Genomic DNA, 18,240 nt, shown 5'->3' on the forward strand with positions numbered 1-18,240 from the left:
TTTCACCAAAACCAATGTACTGCAACTTAAAAGATCTCCCGGCACATGGTCAAATAACTCACTCACTAGAAAACATTATTGGAGGGAAGACTTCTGCACTCAATAATAATCTGTATCTGCAACAACAACAACAACAACAACAACAACAACAACAATGAAGAAAAGGAGAAGAAGAAGAAGAAGAAGAAGAAGACGTGTTCTCTTATCCCATCCATTAACCTCATTTTAAATACGGCCTCAGCTGCTGTATCCCACGTAAGTCCGTCCCTACTCTCAACTGGGTCCGTCGCCATCCACCACACCACATGTGCACTCCCACTATCACTTCCCCTCCCAATAGAAGGTTCAAATGATGTGATAATACGCCTCCAGTCTCAAGTGCATGCTACAAATACAAGTATAAAGCCACACACTACGCTATTCTTTTCAGGAAATACCTAACACACACACACACACACACACACACCATGCCACAGTTTACAGTTACTCATGCCGAGGCGTGCTTCACCGTTATACACACGCGCATGGCATCCAATCTTCCCCAACACATACCCAAGAGGAGAAAATTAAGGTTAAGTAAAAAAAATACTCACTTACCATAGCAATGACGGTCGTGGGCGGCGATTATGTTGACTGGGCTTATATTACATCTGTTTTCCGGCCACAAGTCTGAAAAGATTATAAGGGAAACACCTTTAAACCAACATATAGAAGTCACACTACAATCTACGCACGAGATCGTATGGAAACAGAGATGGAATAACCCCACTGATCAGGGATTACATTGTCAAATGTTTCGGCGCCTTATCTTGGCTAGTTTCAACATGATCTAGTGAACATAATTTCTTTAACATGTTTTCATGATTCTGATAAGTTTAACAAATATGTTGAAACATTTGTTAAAACACACACACACACACACACACACACACACACACACACACACACACACATTCATCCTACCACTTCTATATGGCTTCTGACTCATGGCGAAAATTAGGGCGTTTCAAGTTACAGAATGATAGGTCGAAACAAACGTGGATCAAACCTGGATCTGTTGATGCTTATTACATGTATGCTGTAAAGCAAACTAACATACAACTCTACTTAACCTAACCTATCTCAATTGATATTATTATAGCGACTGACAGTGGCAGCAATAACTTAATATGATGAAAACAAATGATTATTGAGACGAGTGACAGGAAGTTGACAACACATGTTATGTTGCCTCATCTCTACACCACACACACATACACACACACACACACACACACACACACACACACACACACACACACACACATGTATGAATGGAGGAGCGAATGCTATATGGCCTGTGGTAGAGGTAAGAGGATCCGGTCGTGCTATTTCCTTCATGCCAGCCCTTGTAAAGAAAACAAAGTATAACACTAAAGATGGAGTTATGTTTTTATGTCCATGTTTTTCTTCCTTAGAATCCGGAGTTTCCGTTTCTTGGCTTATTTAACCAGCACCTTAAAGGTCGCGGTGGTTGCCGCGGGGTGAAGAAGCGAAGGGATGGGTGAGGATGACTGGGGGGCGGAGGAGCCTCCCGGAATGTGGTCCGCGCCATGCATGTAACTCCAGCAGACATGTTTCAACCAGATCTATCCTGATACAACTAACACCACCATTTCCCTTAGTAACAGAATATTTCACTGGTCGCAGTTCATATAGTGTAGTAGTATTCCTAAGTAACTTGAACAGTTATGAGAGAGAGAGAGAGAGAGAGAGAGAGAGAGAGAGAGAGAGAGAGAGAGAGAGTGCTTCGTAAGGTGAGATCGGAACACTGCGCGTGGGTTGCAGTGGCCCAAAGTCGGGGTCACTGGAGTAACTGTACTTACTCCGAGCAAAAAAAAAACCCTCTTAAAACGGGAAATAATTTGTGTATGACTTTCTGATTAATAGTATCTGCGATGATCATATTAATTTGAAACGTCAGTTTTGTCATTGGATTTTGATTCCTCCATTGCTGAAAGACGGAACAATGCAGTTGTTTTTAAGAATAAGCACAAACTAACAAAACTAAGATAATTTTGTAGTATGAACGATGGCTTTGTGCTGTATGGTGAGAGCGCGAGATCGAGCTTTGGTAGACAATAACAATGTCTCGTGTGAACGATAATCTGGAAAACAAACTGAAAGCGATGTAGGTCAAGACTGATGAAACGAAGATGGGCTCTTAACTCCTTCAGTACTGTGACGCATTTTTACCATGATTTTGGGTATGATATGACAATTTTATTTTCATTAGGAAGGGTCTATGGAGAGAGAGAGAGAGAGAGAGAGAGAGAGAGAGAGAGAGAGAGAGAGAGAGAGAGAGAGAGAGAGAGAGACGTAACGAATAACTAAACAATAATAATGACCCAGTATTGATGAACAAGAAATATCAGAGAACAACGATGATGAATTACTTTTATACAAGTACATACACTTTTCTTTACAAATAACTTATTTGTTTCATGTATGCTGTAAGATGGGTGTGGTGAAATAATGAGGAGGAGGAGGAGGAGGAGGAGGAGGAGAGTGTAAGGGCAAGAGAAAGCAAGAGGGTGAAAGAGGTCAGTTGGAGTTCCGTTATCCAGCTCGGCGCCAGTGGTTGGGTGCTGGGGCTGGCGGGGAGGGGATGAAGAGGGGGCTCGACGCGGCGGTAGTTTTGTGTCGGATATGATCGTTGGGAAGTGCGTTTACCTTCCAGCCACGACCAGTTTCCTTCAGCTTGCACACACCTAGCACACATACTCACACACCTTCACTTCCGGATGTGACTTACTTAACTTCTATTTATAGCCATGGGGGCGCAATCACAAATATCTAATTGAATCACATCTACTATTATCTACTGTTGTAGTGGATGTTACAAAGGCTTTAAGTTGTGTTTTCGGGGTTCTATGTAATCGTTTAATATAGAATTTGCATTATCAGTGAGAAAAATAAAACCACCCAGCTTTATGAACTATGAAACTAATCTCTATTAGAGAAAAACAGCGTTTCAAAAATACCGGGAATTATGTTTTTGTGAACATTACAGATATAATATATATATATATATATATATATATATATATATATATATATATATATATATATATATATATATATATATATTCATCATTAACGCTGTCATTGTTCCTCTTCATGCTGTCATTACTAACATAAATACCCCTGCTGCTACTGCTGTTAATTCTGCTATGACCAAGTTTCTTTTTTTTCATAATGTAGTGCACTGTTCTCAGTTTTGCCAACATCCACAACCAATGCCTAATGTAATGAAATGGTATCGTCATACATAAGGCTACAGTGCTGTTTGATTTACCTTTGTGCATTAGGTGTTTTCGATTCGATCCATAGTTCGACAAAGATTCTACTCCATCAATGGAAAAACACTAATCATCTACAATGCTGCCTTTGAGAATAGTTGTTGCGAAGAGTGTCAATCATTTTAGAATACAGAACGTAGCAGGAACCTAGATCGAAGGGCATGATGCGGTGACCGCATAAAATTGACAGAAATAGAGAAAAGGAAAAGAAAGAGGGAAGACTACATAAGGTGAGAGACTGATAAAAAAAAATGGGTGGTGAACGTTGAGACCGCCATATAAGTCCTTCTAACGGTACCACTGAGAGGAGGAATTAGAGGACAGGCAAAAAGCTACAGACTTTACCTACACTGTAAGCCGCTACCACCATCATCACAAAATCAAGGTATGATTTATAGTCTTTATATCTACTTTACTTATCTATTCGTTTATGATTTATCTATCCACTTACTAATTATTTGCTATAGATTGTAGTTAGTGTACATCTGAACGTTTGATTCACTAAGGCCGCTTCTGTGTTGTTTTGAACTAGATTTTCTTTCTATGATTACTGTCAGTGTCTTAGTTATGTGACCTAGTTATCGATACTATGCTTTCCTCATTATATTCATTTCATGTCATCAAACATTGTTCGTTCTCTATAATTTAATTAGACAAAGCTCTAGACATTTCATTGGACTGAATAATCTCTGCAACTCTTAACTAATTTCAGCGTCTACATTTTCACCTTTGAGTCAGTTATAGCCGTTACTTACCCAGCATGAGTGTGGTTTTCCTAGTGTTCAGAATTCATTAGATGTGGGAGTGGCGGCGATGACGGTGGTGGTGACGAAGAGCGGCTGAGAGAGGCAGGCAGCCTGGCCGACAGTAGGTCAGAACAACTTGAAGCTTCGACGGGTTAACACGCTCGCTCATTCGTAGCACAAGGTCAACCAGGTGGTTCAACCAAAACCCAGTTTGAAACATTGCTGTCGTTAATGCATACAGGAACTTAATGTGTGAAAAATGAGCAAGACTCCGTTTGTGTAAATCTATGTTTGTGTTCAATAGAAACAGTTCACAGCAGCAGTGAACACTGTGCTGAGGACACGTGTGGTGGCAATGACAAGCATGCAAGTGGTAGCGTGTGTCGCGGTGGTAAGTGTGGTGATGTGTGGTGTCACGCGAGCAGTTTTAGTGCCCTACACATTGGGGAAAACGACCATCATGGTGGACAGCGAGGTCCTCGGATACAATTCACCGCTATTAGCATACCTGAAGCAGGGCATGCCTGTGCGGCGCGATGGTGAGTCGCATGCTGACAATATCCTGGAAGACGTCGGTCGGTCTCAAGAAGAAACATATGAAGAAATGCCAACTACTGTGACTCAAGAATCAGATGAATCTTATAGTTTTAACAAAGACTTCCATACTAGTCCCGAAGGAGCTTTGGCCATCGAAGTAATGCCGGGAAGTCGTCCTCCACCTATTACCATGAATGAGGCTTCAGGAATATATCTTAAAGGACAACTTGTTCCCATCCCGCATGAAGACACCACTCCTCCTCTTTACTATAACGTGCAAACTCCAAACTTTGCTCAAGTTTCCGAGAAAATTCATAATATCGTGACATCGCTCAGTCCCAAGCTAAATGATCGAGCACCAGACCCATCTCGCCCTCCACCTATACCCAATGCTCTTCCTTTGCAGCTGCATGCGAGGCCCGGAGACACACCACCTTCCTTAGCTAACACTGAAGGCTTCACGGGAGTTTCCGTAAAACACATGGTGCCGGAGGAGTCTGGCGAGGACCAAGCAACTAATAACGATGATCTTAATTTTCTATTGAGTAATGATCCAGAGGCAGTCCATCATTTATTACAAAGTGATATTCATGATATTCATGCTAAACCTCCTGGACACGATAGCATCTCACCGATGGGTCATATCTGGGGACCAGCAATTGACTCACCTCAACACACTCGTATACACGATGCTGAGGAAATAGATAGTAATGATCAACACTCGTTTAGTGTCAATGTCGAGTCTCCGCACCACAGATTAAATTCATCATCGGACACGCAGCATGATGGTGATGAGTTGGATTCTACTGTCAATGAAGTCAGCACCACCGACACAGTTACTATTCTACCAATCGCAGTAACGCAGGTAAGCCTTCATAGCACTCAGTCTGCACAAGTACTCCCTACCCTAGTGCCTGAGGTAGTAGATATGATCACTACTGAAGAAGTGAACACAGTCACCATACCAGCAAGTGAAACAGAAAGTGTAAGTCGCCAAGCTGATTGGATGGATACAACCGATAAAGAACATACGGTAATTAATCCAACAAAAGAGTCAGTAACGTTGACAGAGGAGCTTGGTACAACGATTCACCCAATGAAAAAAGTAAATACATCAATCCCCCTAGAAGAGGTAGAAACAATAACTCCTTCAGTAGAGGAGGTGGAGACGGTCTCTTATATGACTGAGACAGACATCATGCCGACTGAAGAATATGCTGACATTGATTTAGATAAGATTTTATCAATTAAGATAGAGGAGTTGCAACGTGACGAGGTAAGAGAAACTGTGTTGTTAGCCGAGGAGGAGGAGGACCAGGCAGCACTAGATGATGCGATGGTAAACCTATTTGAAAATTTATTTGACAGCGTGACTGACTCGCCTTATAATGATAGTGAAGACAACACATCCATGTCTTTGGTGTCAACTACTAGCACTGACTCTGACTCATTAAGGCAAGGTGAAGGTGATGAACAATATGTTGAAGAGCGTTTAAACAACACTCTTAAAACTGATGACAGTGCTGATATGGACAGTGCCATCGAATTTAACGAAGACTCCCACATTGACAGTAGTGACTTTCCAGCATTTCCCACAATAACTCTCCACACGTCAGAAGAGCAACGACCTTCCCCCTCGTATCCACCTTCAGGTGATGATTCTCTGATGCCATTCTCAGATTTTTATGAGGAGACTTTATTTGTAGATCAGAGGACCGAAATTGCTTCCAGTAGCAGTGAATCCCCAGCTCAAAGTCAATTACATTACTCAGTAGATGCAAACTCTCTTTCCCCCGGAAATAATCCTGAACAGTCTTCTATCCAACAAGACATCTCTCTCAAACATGACCTTCCGCATTCCGCAGATGAGGGGCTCAAGTCATGGTTCAGTAGAGAACCCATTATTATTTTCGATCCTTTACACTCCCCCAACCCAGCATCATCACTTCCTGACGGACCCCACAAGACTCAGCTGACCCCAGACAGTTTTGCCACCAAACCAGATGATAACAACTCACAGCGCCCTGTAAGCCAACAAACTTACACCGACATAGTAACCTCTCCACACAGTGACTCAGATGAATCAGAGCCTCATATAAAAGAAGTGACGGAAGCATCTGAGAGCGACAGTGACTCGAATACTTCAGAACCACCTACAGACTATGATAGCTCAGAAACAGATGGTGGCGGTAACTCACCTAACTTGATATCCAACATTGGTGATGAAACAGAAACACCAAACGACGATGAAAATGTGAGTGGATCAGAAACGCCACAAGGTGACATTTCTCTTCACTCAGATCAATCAGACCCATACAAAGATGATGATGATTTAGAAAACTCGAACACACATGATTCAGATGACTCAAACACACTCATGAACGATGTTAACTCGAATAACACAGACGCACCAAAGGTTGATGATGACTCGGACTACTCAGAAATACTAGGCGACTCAGATATGTACGACTCAAAAACTGGCGACTCAGGAACAGAAGAGGGTGACGGTGACGAAGATGACGCAAACACACCCGATAGTGGTGATGATGACACAGACGACTCAGAAATATTAGATGGCTCAAATAATATGGATGACTTAGTAACAGAAGAAAAAAACAATGACGCAGATGACTCAAGCATACCCAATAGTGACGATGACGATAGTGATGACGATGCAGACGACTCAGAAATATTAGATGACTTAGATAATATGGATGACTCAGGAACGGAAGAGCATAATGGTGACTCAGATGACTCAAGCTCACCTAACAATGATGATGTCGTAGACGATTCAGAAATATTAGGTGACTCAAATGATATGGACGACTCAAAAACACCACAGGATAATGATGACTCGGAAGCTGCAGAGGACGATGGTGATGAAGATGACGATGACGTATCCAAAGACGGCGATAACTTAGATGACAGTCTCCGCCAGGCAGGTTAGTTATCAACTCACCATACTAGCACTGACACTCGTCACTAACACTGATTGACTCATTTTTTTTTTACCACTGACTCATTCTCTACCACCACTAGATCAACCACCACCACCACTGCCACCGTCGCATCCATCACCACCACTCACTCCTCGCAAAGTGTGCATGTATAGCTAAAACGACATCGCCCAAAATTGCAAAGACATCATCTTCCACCAGATCGTAAAAACTTGTAGTAAGAAACTGAAAACAAAAAGGTATTTTTTTTCTTTTTTCAGAAGAAAGTGCTGTATAAATGAGCTGCGGTCATGCTAAAAGACGTCATTGGGTGTGATTCGGGGACCATATTCTTAATAAGCAATGACATTCTTATCATAACTTAGAACATCTATCATAAGTCGTTTATCATAAATTATGACTAGCGGACCAATCTATCATAGACGTCTGCTATATACAGCGTTTACTTAATTTCAAATATTTAAAAAAGAAAAAAAAAATGCTGTTTGTCATCATTTTATAGCTTCTATTTTTTTCTTTATTTTTATTTTTTATTTTATTATTATTATTATTATTATTATTTTTTTTTTTTTTTTTTGCGTTTTAACAGGGAGAAGAGATACATCAAGTACGATAACAATACAATCTTTGAGATTAGGGAAATGTAATTCTGTAGAAGCGACTCAAACAATGGTGCTCAGTAGAGGCTGTGTCACCACAGGTTGCAAAGCCTATAAATTCCCAGCAAGAACAAAAACACCTGTAGCATTAAAACCAAGGCAAGGATGGCTCTCTTGACAATCCCTAAAGGCATAATTTTCTCAGAGGCTTTCTCCAACAGCATATGCATTACATCACAAACTGTAATTTCATAATCATTTATATTTAAAAGCTACAAGCATAGCATCATTCTTTTGCTGTAATCTTTGTGCAAGTTAGCATTTGATTATTCTCTCTCTCTCTCTCTCTCTCTCTCTCTCTCTCTCTCTCTCTCTCTCTCTCTCTCTCTCTCTCTCTCTCTCTCTCTCTCTTAACTATTTAAAAACTCTCTTTTTTCCTACAGAAATGAACTCCAGTAATGCATCAGATACCACCACCACCTCGACTACAGCGTCGCCAAGCCAGACCACGTCTCTTATCTTTCCGGGAGCTGTGGTTCACAATGCAGGCCCAGAATTATTCCAGAAATCTGCTTGTAGTAAGTTGTGTGTGTGTGTGTGTGTGTGTGTGTGTGTGTGTGTGTGTGTGTGTGTGTGTGTGTGTATATATATATATATATATATATATATATATATATATATATATATATATATATATATATATATATATATATATATATATATATATATATGAAATGGTCACTGGTCTGTATCTCTTGTAAATTGTTATCTATCTTCTGTCACTTTTCATGTTTACTACTCTTTTGGTCTTGCCTCCTCTCCTCCCCTCCTTTCTACTTGTTTTCTCCTTTTGTTCTGTCCATGTCCCTACACAACAAATTAACCAGATAAAGGAAGGTTATTTTTGGGGGAATTACCACCAAGTAATTTTACTGTGTTCTCAGATTGCGGGCTCCGTTTCGCAACGAAAGTGGTGGGTGGTGTAGACTCCAGTATAAGTAAATATCCATGGAACGTAGGAATTATCGACAATACAGGCTTCCTCTTCTGTGGTGGTACCATCATCACTGATCGTTACATTGTAACAGCAGCTCACTGCATCATGAAGTAAGTTTCCGAGTATATCTGTGTGTGTGTGTGTGTGTGTGTGTGTGTGTGTGTGTTCGTGTGTGTGTGTGTGTGTGTGTGTGTGTGTGTGTGTGTGTGTGTGTGTTATTCACCACGATTGTCTGCTAGTTACCCAGCCAGCCTTTCCCCTACGGAAAGAACTCAGAGCTCATACTGGCCGATTTTCGGTTAAGACTGAGACAGCATGGGTAGGACTGAGACCACATACTGCTGTTAAATTGTTATTTTTAGTATATTGAGTTTGATTTTGAAAGTTTAGACAATTCTTCAATTTACAAGTTCATCATGAATAAGGAAATGTGATGATAATTCCATAAAGTAGAACTGATTTTGCATGCAAGTCTTCATGAACGCATTAAACTCAGTGATAAGGTTGTTAGCGCTAAGTCATTAGGAAGTGTAAAAGATTAGACATTTATGAATGGGGATGATAGGTGGAATAGGTACTGTACGTATATTCCACAGCGTGACTGCCACATTTCTGCCTGTCTCCTTGGAGGTTCGCTTATTTACTTATTCATTATCTTTGGGTGGTGTTAGTTGTTCGTAGAGGGACTTCACACACTTATATTTTTCCCCTCTCTTTCTCTACAGTAAGAGGGAGGATGCTGTGAGAGTCCGCATGGGTGTCAGCAGAAGGAACAGTCCAAATGCAGTGATAGTGAATGTGAATAGACTCATTCCTCATAGCAAGTAAGTATTATATTAATTGCCTTGTTACTATTTCATTTTTACCTTATTGATTCTTTCAGGGTTGTGGAATGCTTTTACTTACTCACTGCACAGCCAAGTTTTGACTGAGTAACTATTCAGCAGTTTAAGGAGCAAGTGAACTCGTGCAGGTAAAAACGACACAATAAAGAATAAAGACTAGAGCTAAGCTTTTGGATAAAGAATGCTAATTATTTTAACTTTAGCCTGTAAAATTATACAATATATATGAGAGAGAGAGAGAGAGATAGATAGATAGATAGATAGATAGATAGAGAGAGAGAGAGAGAGAGAGAGAGAGAGAGAGAGAGAGAGAGAGAGAGAGAGAGAGAGAGAGAGAGAGAGAGAGAGAGATTCACGTATAATCAAGTGGCTTTAATTATAACACTTTACTTTCCTACAGGTACAATTCTAATTCATATCACAAGTTCGACATTGGTCTCATAGAATTGAAGGATCCTATTAATTACTCCGATGTGATATTTCCTGCTTGTCTACCTCCTCATGATCTTAATATCACCGATGAAGCAGGTAAGGAGTTGATAGGAGACGGCATCTCTTATTTCATGATCTGGTTATAAAGAATGAAACTGATAGATTACGAATCATAAATTCAAGTTCCATGATTTGCTCCTCAGTCACTGTGACCGGATGGGGCAAGAACAGTTACTCAGGGAAAGTGGAAGACGTCCTTCAGGAAGTGAATGTAACCGTGCACTCCAAGGAACAGTGTCGTAATTTATCACTCTACGAGAATAAGCAGGTGCACAAAAATATACTGTGTGCTTCAGCTCCTGGGAAAGATGCCTGTCAGGTAAAGGTTTCAGTAATGAGAATAAAACTTTCCTCATACACATATGCTATTGAATGATAAACCATATCAATGAATATTCTTGTCCAAAACTATCTCCCCTAACTCCTCTGACAATTAAAAATTCTTTATATATATACACACAGGGTGACAGTGGTGGGCCAATGATGTTTCAGCATCGCGAAACTATGACACTGGTTGGTGTTGTGTCCTGGGGCGTTGGCTGTGCTCAGAATAAGTATCCAGGCATCTACACCAGCGTCACTGGGTTTGGGTAATAATACTTGTTTTTTGTGTTCAGAGGAAGTGACAATGTGCTTTTTTTCTAAATTCCTAATGAATTGCTTGGTCATTCAACATAACGTATTTGGTGGTATGAGTTGTGATTTCTTATCATTCTCCTTCATTGTCTTATATTCATATCAAGTTGATTTATTTTGTCATAAAACTCTCTAATCTTTGAGGATGATGGAGACTGGCCCGTATTCAGAAACTTGGAATATTTACTCCTCACCATGACTATTCTTAAAGGCCCTGTAGATGACTGGGTGGCTTCTAGTACGTTTCTCCAGTGGGTAGTGTTGAAATATTTTTAGTGTATCACTAGAACCATAAAAAAAAAACTTCCTTAAAAACCCATGTCACTTCAATTAGAGGCTTCTGAACATAGTGGAGGAATAGCACATAAGTAGGTATTAGTGTTTCAAAATATATATGTCCTTTTTGCTAATATGTTGGCAATATTATACATATCGTACGTAACATATTCCAAATTGATTCAAGGAGAGGAGGCAATTCAACATTTAGTATCCACGTATTCAATTCTTATCTTAGAGAGAGAGAGAGAGAGAGAGAGAGAGAGAGAGAGAGAGAGAGAGAGAGAGAGAGAGAGAGTACGTATTTGATGATAATGATGATAACAATGATAATAATAATAACAATAATAATAATAATAATAATAATAATGATAATAATAATAACAATAATAATAATGATAATAATAATAATAATAATAATAAAATGGTAAGAAGAAGAACAACAACAACAAGAACAAGAACAATAATAATAACAATAACAATAATAATGATAATGATAATGATAATGATAATAATAATAATAATAATAATAATAATAATAATAATAATACACTTCTTTTCAGGTATTGGATCACTACTAAAATCAAAGGCGACAAATCATGTCTTCCGTCCTATCCCAAACCATCCAAGAAAAATAATAAGAACAGGGGAGAGGCAGGAGGGATGATTAGTGATGGAGCTGTAGATGACTTTCTCCCCACGTGGATCCAAACAAATGATACCAGCAACAATAAGACCACCAAGAGGAAGAGCCAAGGACAAATCATGAACCCAAACCAAGAAAATTCAAATAGCGAAGAGGAGGAAGTGAAAGAAAAGACTAAGAAGAGGAGGAAGAAGAAGAAGGGTGAGGGAAACAAAACTGCACATAACAAAGATGATACAAGCATCCATGGAAACGGGCAGGAAACAGAGAGTAGTGAAGAAAGTCCAAACAATCGTAAGAAGAGTGGCGGAAATAAAAAGAAAGGACAAAACAGTGATGGACCTCACAATGCACAGGATGACGATGGACATGAAGGAAATCCTGGCAAAGATAATAATCACAAGAGAAAGCATGTTACGGGAGGAGTGACTCACGCAAATGATGACACTGGGAATGCTGTTAGTGAATTAGAGGACTGGAGCATTTTACCAATAGCTATTAGAGCTATTGCTGACAGTATTTCGAGAGATAAACAAGAATGAACACACACACACACACACACACACACACACACACACACACACACACACACACACACACACACACACGACTATTTGTAATAGTAAATATGCAATCAATCTATTACAATCACAACCTTAACACTTCTTTCTAAAAAAAGTCATACACAGTAACAATACACTCAAATGATTATTGTAGGTAGTGCAATTTGCGACAGGTTATTTTGAAAAAAAAAAAAAAGAATTTCCATATTACTGTACGTACTATAAGTACGTAAGCATTATCATGGCTAGGTACGTATTCAAAGCACGAGAGCAGATCATTATAACCCATGTTTCATTTAATTTATTACCTCATGAATGCAATATACAATTCTATCATATACTCAAGTATTACTTTATCCTCATTGTCATTTAGAAAGGAGCTTGATATGATAATACTTTGACTGAGTAGAGTTGTCCACAAATCCTCCGTAAAAGTTAACGTTTTTTCCTTAATTAATTGTTCCACATATCATGTGATAAGTGAATATAAATATAATTGAACGGATACAGCATGAATTGTACATAAAGGTTTGAGAAGAAAAAAAAAAATTTCCCTTTTTAATTCTTTACAGTGTGAAAAATGTTTACTTATGCCTCCTTAACAAACATTATCTGTAAATTCTACACATTTATCATCTACACTGAGCACCTACTAAACTTTTCATCTCTGACACCGCTATAGCATTATATGTAGAGTGCCTATGATCTACTAGGAAAATAAAAATGTACACATAAGAGGTACTTTGAAGGAAAAAAAGAAAAAAAAAAAAAACTCATGTGGATGGCAAGAGACAACTCGAGGTAAGTTGTCTTAACATATACAACAATTTCACTTATGCAATACTATTATTAATCAGTTTTAGCACAGGGAGACGAGCAGAGCATACGAGACACTGTTAAACTTCAAGTAGCCTAACATATACTGTATGTGGTCTTAAAATGTCTCCATCGGAAATTAGCAAACTTTGCACACTACGCTCGCCCTCTTCTTCACGTTCCCTCACTATTTTTTATTTTTTTTTTTTTTACAGGAATCAACGCCCATGCAATCACCAATCATGTAGACGCAAGCATCACATGTATCACAACCACAAGAAAAACGTTTTTACAGACAAGCAACAGATCCCTCACAGTAAATCACAAACTGCTTATCTATTATGCTAATATACTAATATATATATATATATATATATATATATATATATATATATATATATATATATATATATATATATATATATATATACTCGTATATCTAGTGCGCTTATGATCTAACCCAGTTTTCTAGTATTTCATGTGATGATTAGCCATGAAAATCTGTACCCCTTACCAGTGAAATGTTATGTCTCCATTGTCACTCCTACTGATGCAGCCATAGGCCGAGCAAGCCGACATACGTAGTTGCAAAATGTTGAGATGGGTGAATGTCACACGTATCATCAGCAATTCGCAATGTTTTGGGTTGACTTAGCGGCTTCACTTTTGTGACGACATATAGTCTCTCCTCTCATCTTTAATATCTTATACAATCAGTGTTTGTCATTTAGTTTGAGGTGCATTTGTAAGATGTTCAATAGCTATGTGAGAGGAAAGGGAGATGCTCTGAAGTTCCGCCGAACCCCCAGGGCTCCGTGAAGACCTTTCAAGGATTCGAACCGTGGCAAAAAATCATATATGTTTGACCTTACTTCTATTTATTAATACGAACAGGAATGAAGAAAATTAGATATGTATGAAAGGGATGGAATAATTTGCCTTTTAGTAGAGAGAGAGATAGAGATAGAGAGAGAGAGAGAGAGAGAGAGAGAGAGAGAGAGAGAGAGAGAGAGAGAGAGAGAAACCACGTGAAGTCCACGTCCATTTAGCGCCTGTAATTACACATGAGGGGTTTTATCTATATTGGGTGAAGTGGTTGTAGGGGAGTTCTGCCGAATAGCTGCCAGAGGTGTGAAAAGCTTCCGTAAGTTTGAAAAGTATGAGAACCACTGATCAGCCTCGGGGTCTCCTTCTGGGGAGGGGACCAGAAATGTTCCCAGGTCGGACTGCTCTCATAGTGGTAACATAAAATGTCTTGACACCTCCCTCAATTTTTTCTTCATTAACTTCTGCAACATTCGTGGTCTTGGGTCTAATTTTCAATCTGTAGAACACCACCTCTCCTCTACTAAGCCTCATCTTCTTTTCCTCACCGAAACACAGCTGTTTGATGCAACTGACAGTAGCCCCTTCTCTTTTCGCTCCTACTTTCTCTATCATCATTTTCGTTCCAAAGTTGGATGTTGTGTTTATGTGCGCAACGATTTAACTTGTTCTCGTGCCCACGCTCTCGAATCTTCCTAGTTTTCCACCATCTGGCTTAGACTTGAATAGTCACTCTCCTAAATTTATCTGTGCTGTTTATCTCTCCCTAACTCCTCTGACTATAGTAAATTCTTTGACTATTTGACTTCCAAAGTGGAGCACATTCTGTCCCTCTACCCTTTCACAGAGATCTCCATTCTTGGAGATTTCAATGTTCACCACCAGCTTTGGCTTTCCTCTCCCTTCACTGACCATCCTGGTGAACTAGCCTTCAACTTTGCTATCCTCCATGACCTAGAGCAACTGGTGCAACACCCTACTCGTATTCCTGACCGTCTTGGAGATACACCCAACATTCTTGATCGTTTTTTTACCTCTAATCCTTCTGCTTATGCTGTTACCCTATCTTCTCCGTTGGGCTCCTCCGATCACAATCTCATTTCTGTATCTTGTCCTATTTCTCCAATTCCTCCTCAGGATCACCCAAAATGGAGGTGCCTCTGGCGTTTTGCCTCTGCCAGTTGGGGATACCTGAGGAGGTATTATGCTGATTTTCCCTGGCATGAAAACTGTTTCCGTGTCAGAGACCCATCTCTATGTGCTGAACACATAACGGAGGTGATAGTGTCTGGCATGGAGGCGTACATTCCTCATTCTTTTCTCAACCTAAACCTTCTAAACCTTGGTTTAACACAGCCTGTTCTCGTGCTATACATGATAGAGAGGTTGCCCACAAAAGGTACTTGAGCCTTCCATCTACTGAATCTCATGCACTTTATATTTCTGCTCGGAATCTTGTCAAGTCTGTTCTTCAACTTGCCAAACACTCTTTCATAAATAGAAAATGTCAAAATCTTTCAAACTCAAACTCCCCTCGTGACTTCTGACATCTAGCCAAAAACATCTCCAATAACTTTACTTCTTCATCTTTCCCTCCTTTATTTCATCCTGATGGCACCACTGCCATCTCTTCTGTCTCTAAAGCTGAACTCTTCTCTCAAACCTTTGCTAACAACTCCACCTTGGATGATTCTGGGCTTGTCCCTCCTTTCCTCCTCTCTCTGACTATTTCATGCAGACAGTTAAACTTCTTCGTAATGATGTTTTCCATGCCCTTTGGCTTAAACCCTCGGAAGGCACCTGATGGGGTCCCTCCTATTGTTCTCAAAACTGTGCTTCAGTGCTTGCACCTTGCCTTGGCCAAACTCTTTCAAATATATCTATCGACTTCTACCTTTCCTTCTTGCTGGAAGTTTGGCTACATTCAGCCTGTTATAAAAAGGGTGACCGTTCTAATCCTCAAACTACCGTCCTATAGCTTTAATCTCTTGCTTGTCTAAAGTTTTTAATCAATCCTCAATAGGAAGATTCTTAAACATCTGTCACTTCACAATCTTCTATCTGATCGCCAGTATGGCTTCCATCAAGGTCGCTCTACTGGTGATCTTCTGGCTTTCCTTACTGAGTCTTGGTCATCCTCTTTTAGAGATTTCGGTGAAACTTTTGCTGTCACGTTAGACATATCAAAAGCTTTTGATAGAGTCTGGCACAAAGCTTTGATTTCAAAACTGCCCTCTTACGGTTTCTATCCTTCTTTCTGCAACTTTATCTCAAGTTTCCTTTCCGACCGTTCTATTGCAGCCGTGGTAGACGGCCACTGTCCTTCTAAATCTATTAATAGTGGTGTTCCTCAGGGTTCTGTCCTGTCACCCACTCTCTTTCTATTATTCATTAATGATCTTAACCAAACTTCTTGCCTATCCACTCCTACGCCGATGATACCACCCTACATCTTTCCACGTTCTTTCAGAGACGACCAACTGGAAGTCAACAGATCACGCAGGGACGCCAGAGAACGGCCTGATCTTTCTAAGATTTCCGATTGGGGCAGAAAAATTAGTAGTTTTCAATGCCTCAAAACTCAATTCCTCCATCTATCAACTCGAAACAACCTTCCAGACAACTATCCCCTCTTCTTCAATGACACTCAACTGTCTCCCTCTTCCACACTGAATATCCTCGGTCTGTCCTTTACTTATAATCTTAACTGGAAACTTCACATCTCATCTCTTTGCTAAAACAGCTTCTATGATGTTAGACGTTCTGAGGCGTCTCCACCAACAGTTTTTCTCACCCCTCCAATTGCAAACTCTGTACAAGGGCTTTATCCGTCCTTGTGTGGAGTACTCTTCGAATGTTTGAGGGGGTTCGACTCAAACAGTTCTATTAAATAGGGTAGAATAAAAAACTTTCGTCTCATCAACTCCCCTCCTCAGACTGGCTGTCTTCAGCCTCTTTTTCACCGCCGAAATGTTCCATCTCTTTCTATCTTTTATCGCTATTTTCATTCTAACTGTTCTGCTGATCTTGTTAACTGCATGCCTCCAATCCTCCTGCAGCCCAGCTGCACAAGGCTTTCTTCTTCCTCTCATCCATATTCTGTCCAAATTTTTAATACAAGTGTTAATCAGTATTCTCAATCTTTCATACCTTTCTCTGGTAAATTCTGGAACTCCCTGCCTGCTTATGTATTTCCATCATCCTACGACTGAACTTCTTTTAAGAAAGGTTTCAAGACATTTGTCCGTATTTTGGCTAATTCCTTCTCCTTTCTTTTAGGGAACTTGCAGTCAAGTGGGCCTTTATATATATATATATATATATATATATATATATATATATATATATATATATATATATATATATATATATATATATATATATATATATATATATATATATATATATATATATATATATATATATATATATAATTTTGACTTTTACCATATAATTTTCAGATGGAAGTTTCAATATTAGTGGTCCCCTCGACCCCCAACAGTAATTATTCACAGTCCCATGGCTATTCATCAATCCCCTGGATATTCATCGACCTCCTCTCGACCTCTTGGATGGTCCCATCGACCCCTGGGGATCGATATTGACCAGTTTGAGAATCATTGGTCACTATCGGTAATATGACGTACAGCGCCTGATCATGAGTCAATTAATTGCCACATCTCCCAGGTGCTCTTGCTTTAGAATCATGAAGGCATTATAGCGTGTATCTAATGTGAGAGACTTGCGCGGAAGAAATTGGATAATAACGATGGTAAAAAAAATAGATAATAATAATAGATAGAATAAAAAAATAAATAAATAAATAAATAAGAGGCTAACCATTGTTGCAATTTATTTTATTGAAGTTATTTGTCAGCAATATTAGTACATTACCCTAAGCACTATTTAGCAATTCATATGACACTCATCCTAAGAAAGGTTCCAATATATGAATAGATAAGAG

The 18,240-nt window shown here is 39.4% G+C and overlaps 2 protein-coding genes across 5 annotated transcripts in view; one reads left to right on the forward strand and one right to left on the reverse strand.

Annotated features, from left to right (window-relative positions):
* Positions 1-4,210, reverse strand: part of LOC123505849 (coronin-1C-A-like) — a 47,860-nt gene extending 43,650 nt beyond the window's left edge. Inside the window, exons 1-2 of one of the 4 annotated variants that reach the window (XM_045257626.1) lie at positions 4,097-4,210; positions 598-669 (exon numbers count right to left, since the gene is read on the reverse strand). In XM_045257626.1, the coding sequence (XP_045113561.1) occupies positions 598-600 (3 nt within the window). In that variant the 5' untranslated portion in view covers positions 601-669; positions 4,097-4,210. The remainder of the gene's footprint in view (positions 1-597; positions 670-4,096) is intronic. The other 3 variants (XM_045257627.1, XM_045257628.1, XM_045257630.1) reach the window with 3 other exon arrangements.
* A 31-nt stretch (positions 4,211-4,241) lies between these two features.
* Positions 4,242-12,973, forward strand: LOC123505846 (serine-rich adhesin for platelets-like). The gene is made up of 8 exons (XM_045257622.1): positions 4,242-7,566; positions 8,624-8,758; positions 9,125-9,287; positions 9,903-10,001; positions 10,423-10,550; positions 10,658-10,833; positions 10,977-11,104; positions 11,990-12,973. Exons 1-8 carry the CDS (start codon positions 4,443-4,445, stop codon positions 12,612-12,614), a joined length of 4,578 nt encoding a protein of 1,525 aa, XP_045113557.1. The 5' UTR covers positions 4,242-4,442; the 3' UTR covers positions 12,615-12,973.
* Positions 12,974-18,240: the final 5,267 nt, after the last annotated feature.

Source organism: Portunus trituberculatus, chromosome 18 (assembly GCF_017591435.1).
Source record: "Portunus trituberculatus isolate SZX2019 chromosome 18, ASM1759143v1, whole genome shotgun sequence".
Classification (NCBI taxonomy): Eukaryota; Metazoa; Arthropoda; class Malacostraca; order Decapoda; family Portunidae; genus Portunus; species Portunus trituberculatus.

Coding starts and splice junctions, on each gene's coding strand:
- LOC123505846 (XM_045257622.1), top strand. CDS start 4,443: ATGACAAGCATGCAAGTGGTAGCGTGTGTCGCGGTGGTAAGTGTGGTG. Junction 7,567..8,623: donor TGACAGTCTCCGCCAGGCAG/GTTAGTTATCAA, acceptor TTTTTCCTACAG/AAATGAACTCCAGTAATGCA. Junction 10,551..10,657: donor TAATATCACCGATGAAGCAG/GTAAGGAGTTGA, acceptor TTTGCTCCTCAG/TCACTGTGACCGGATGGGGC.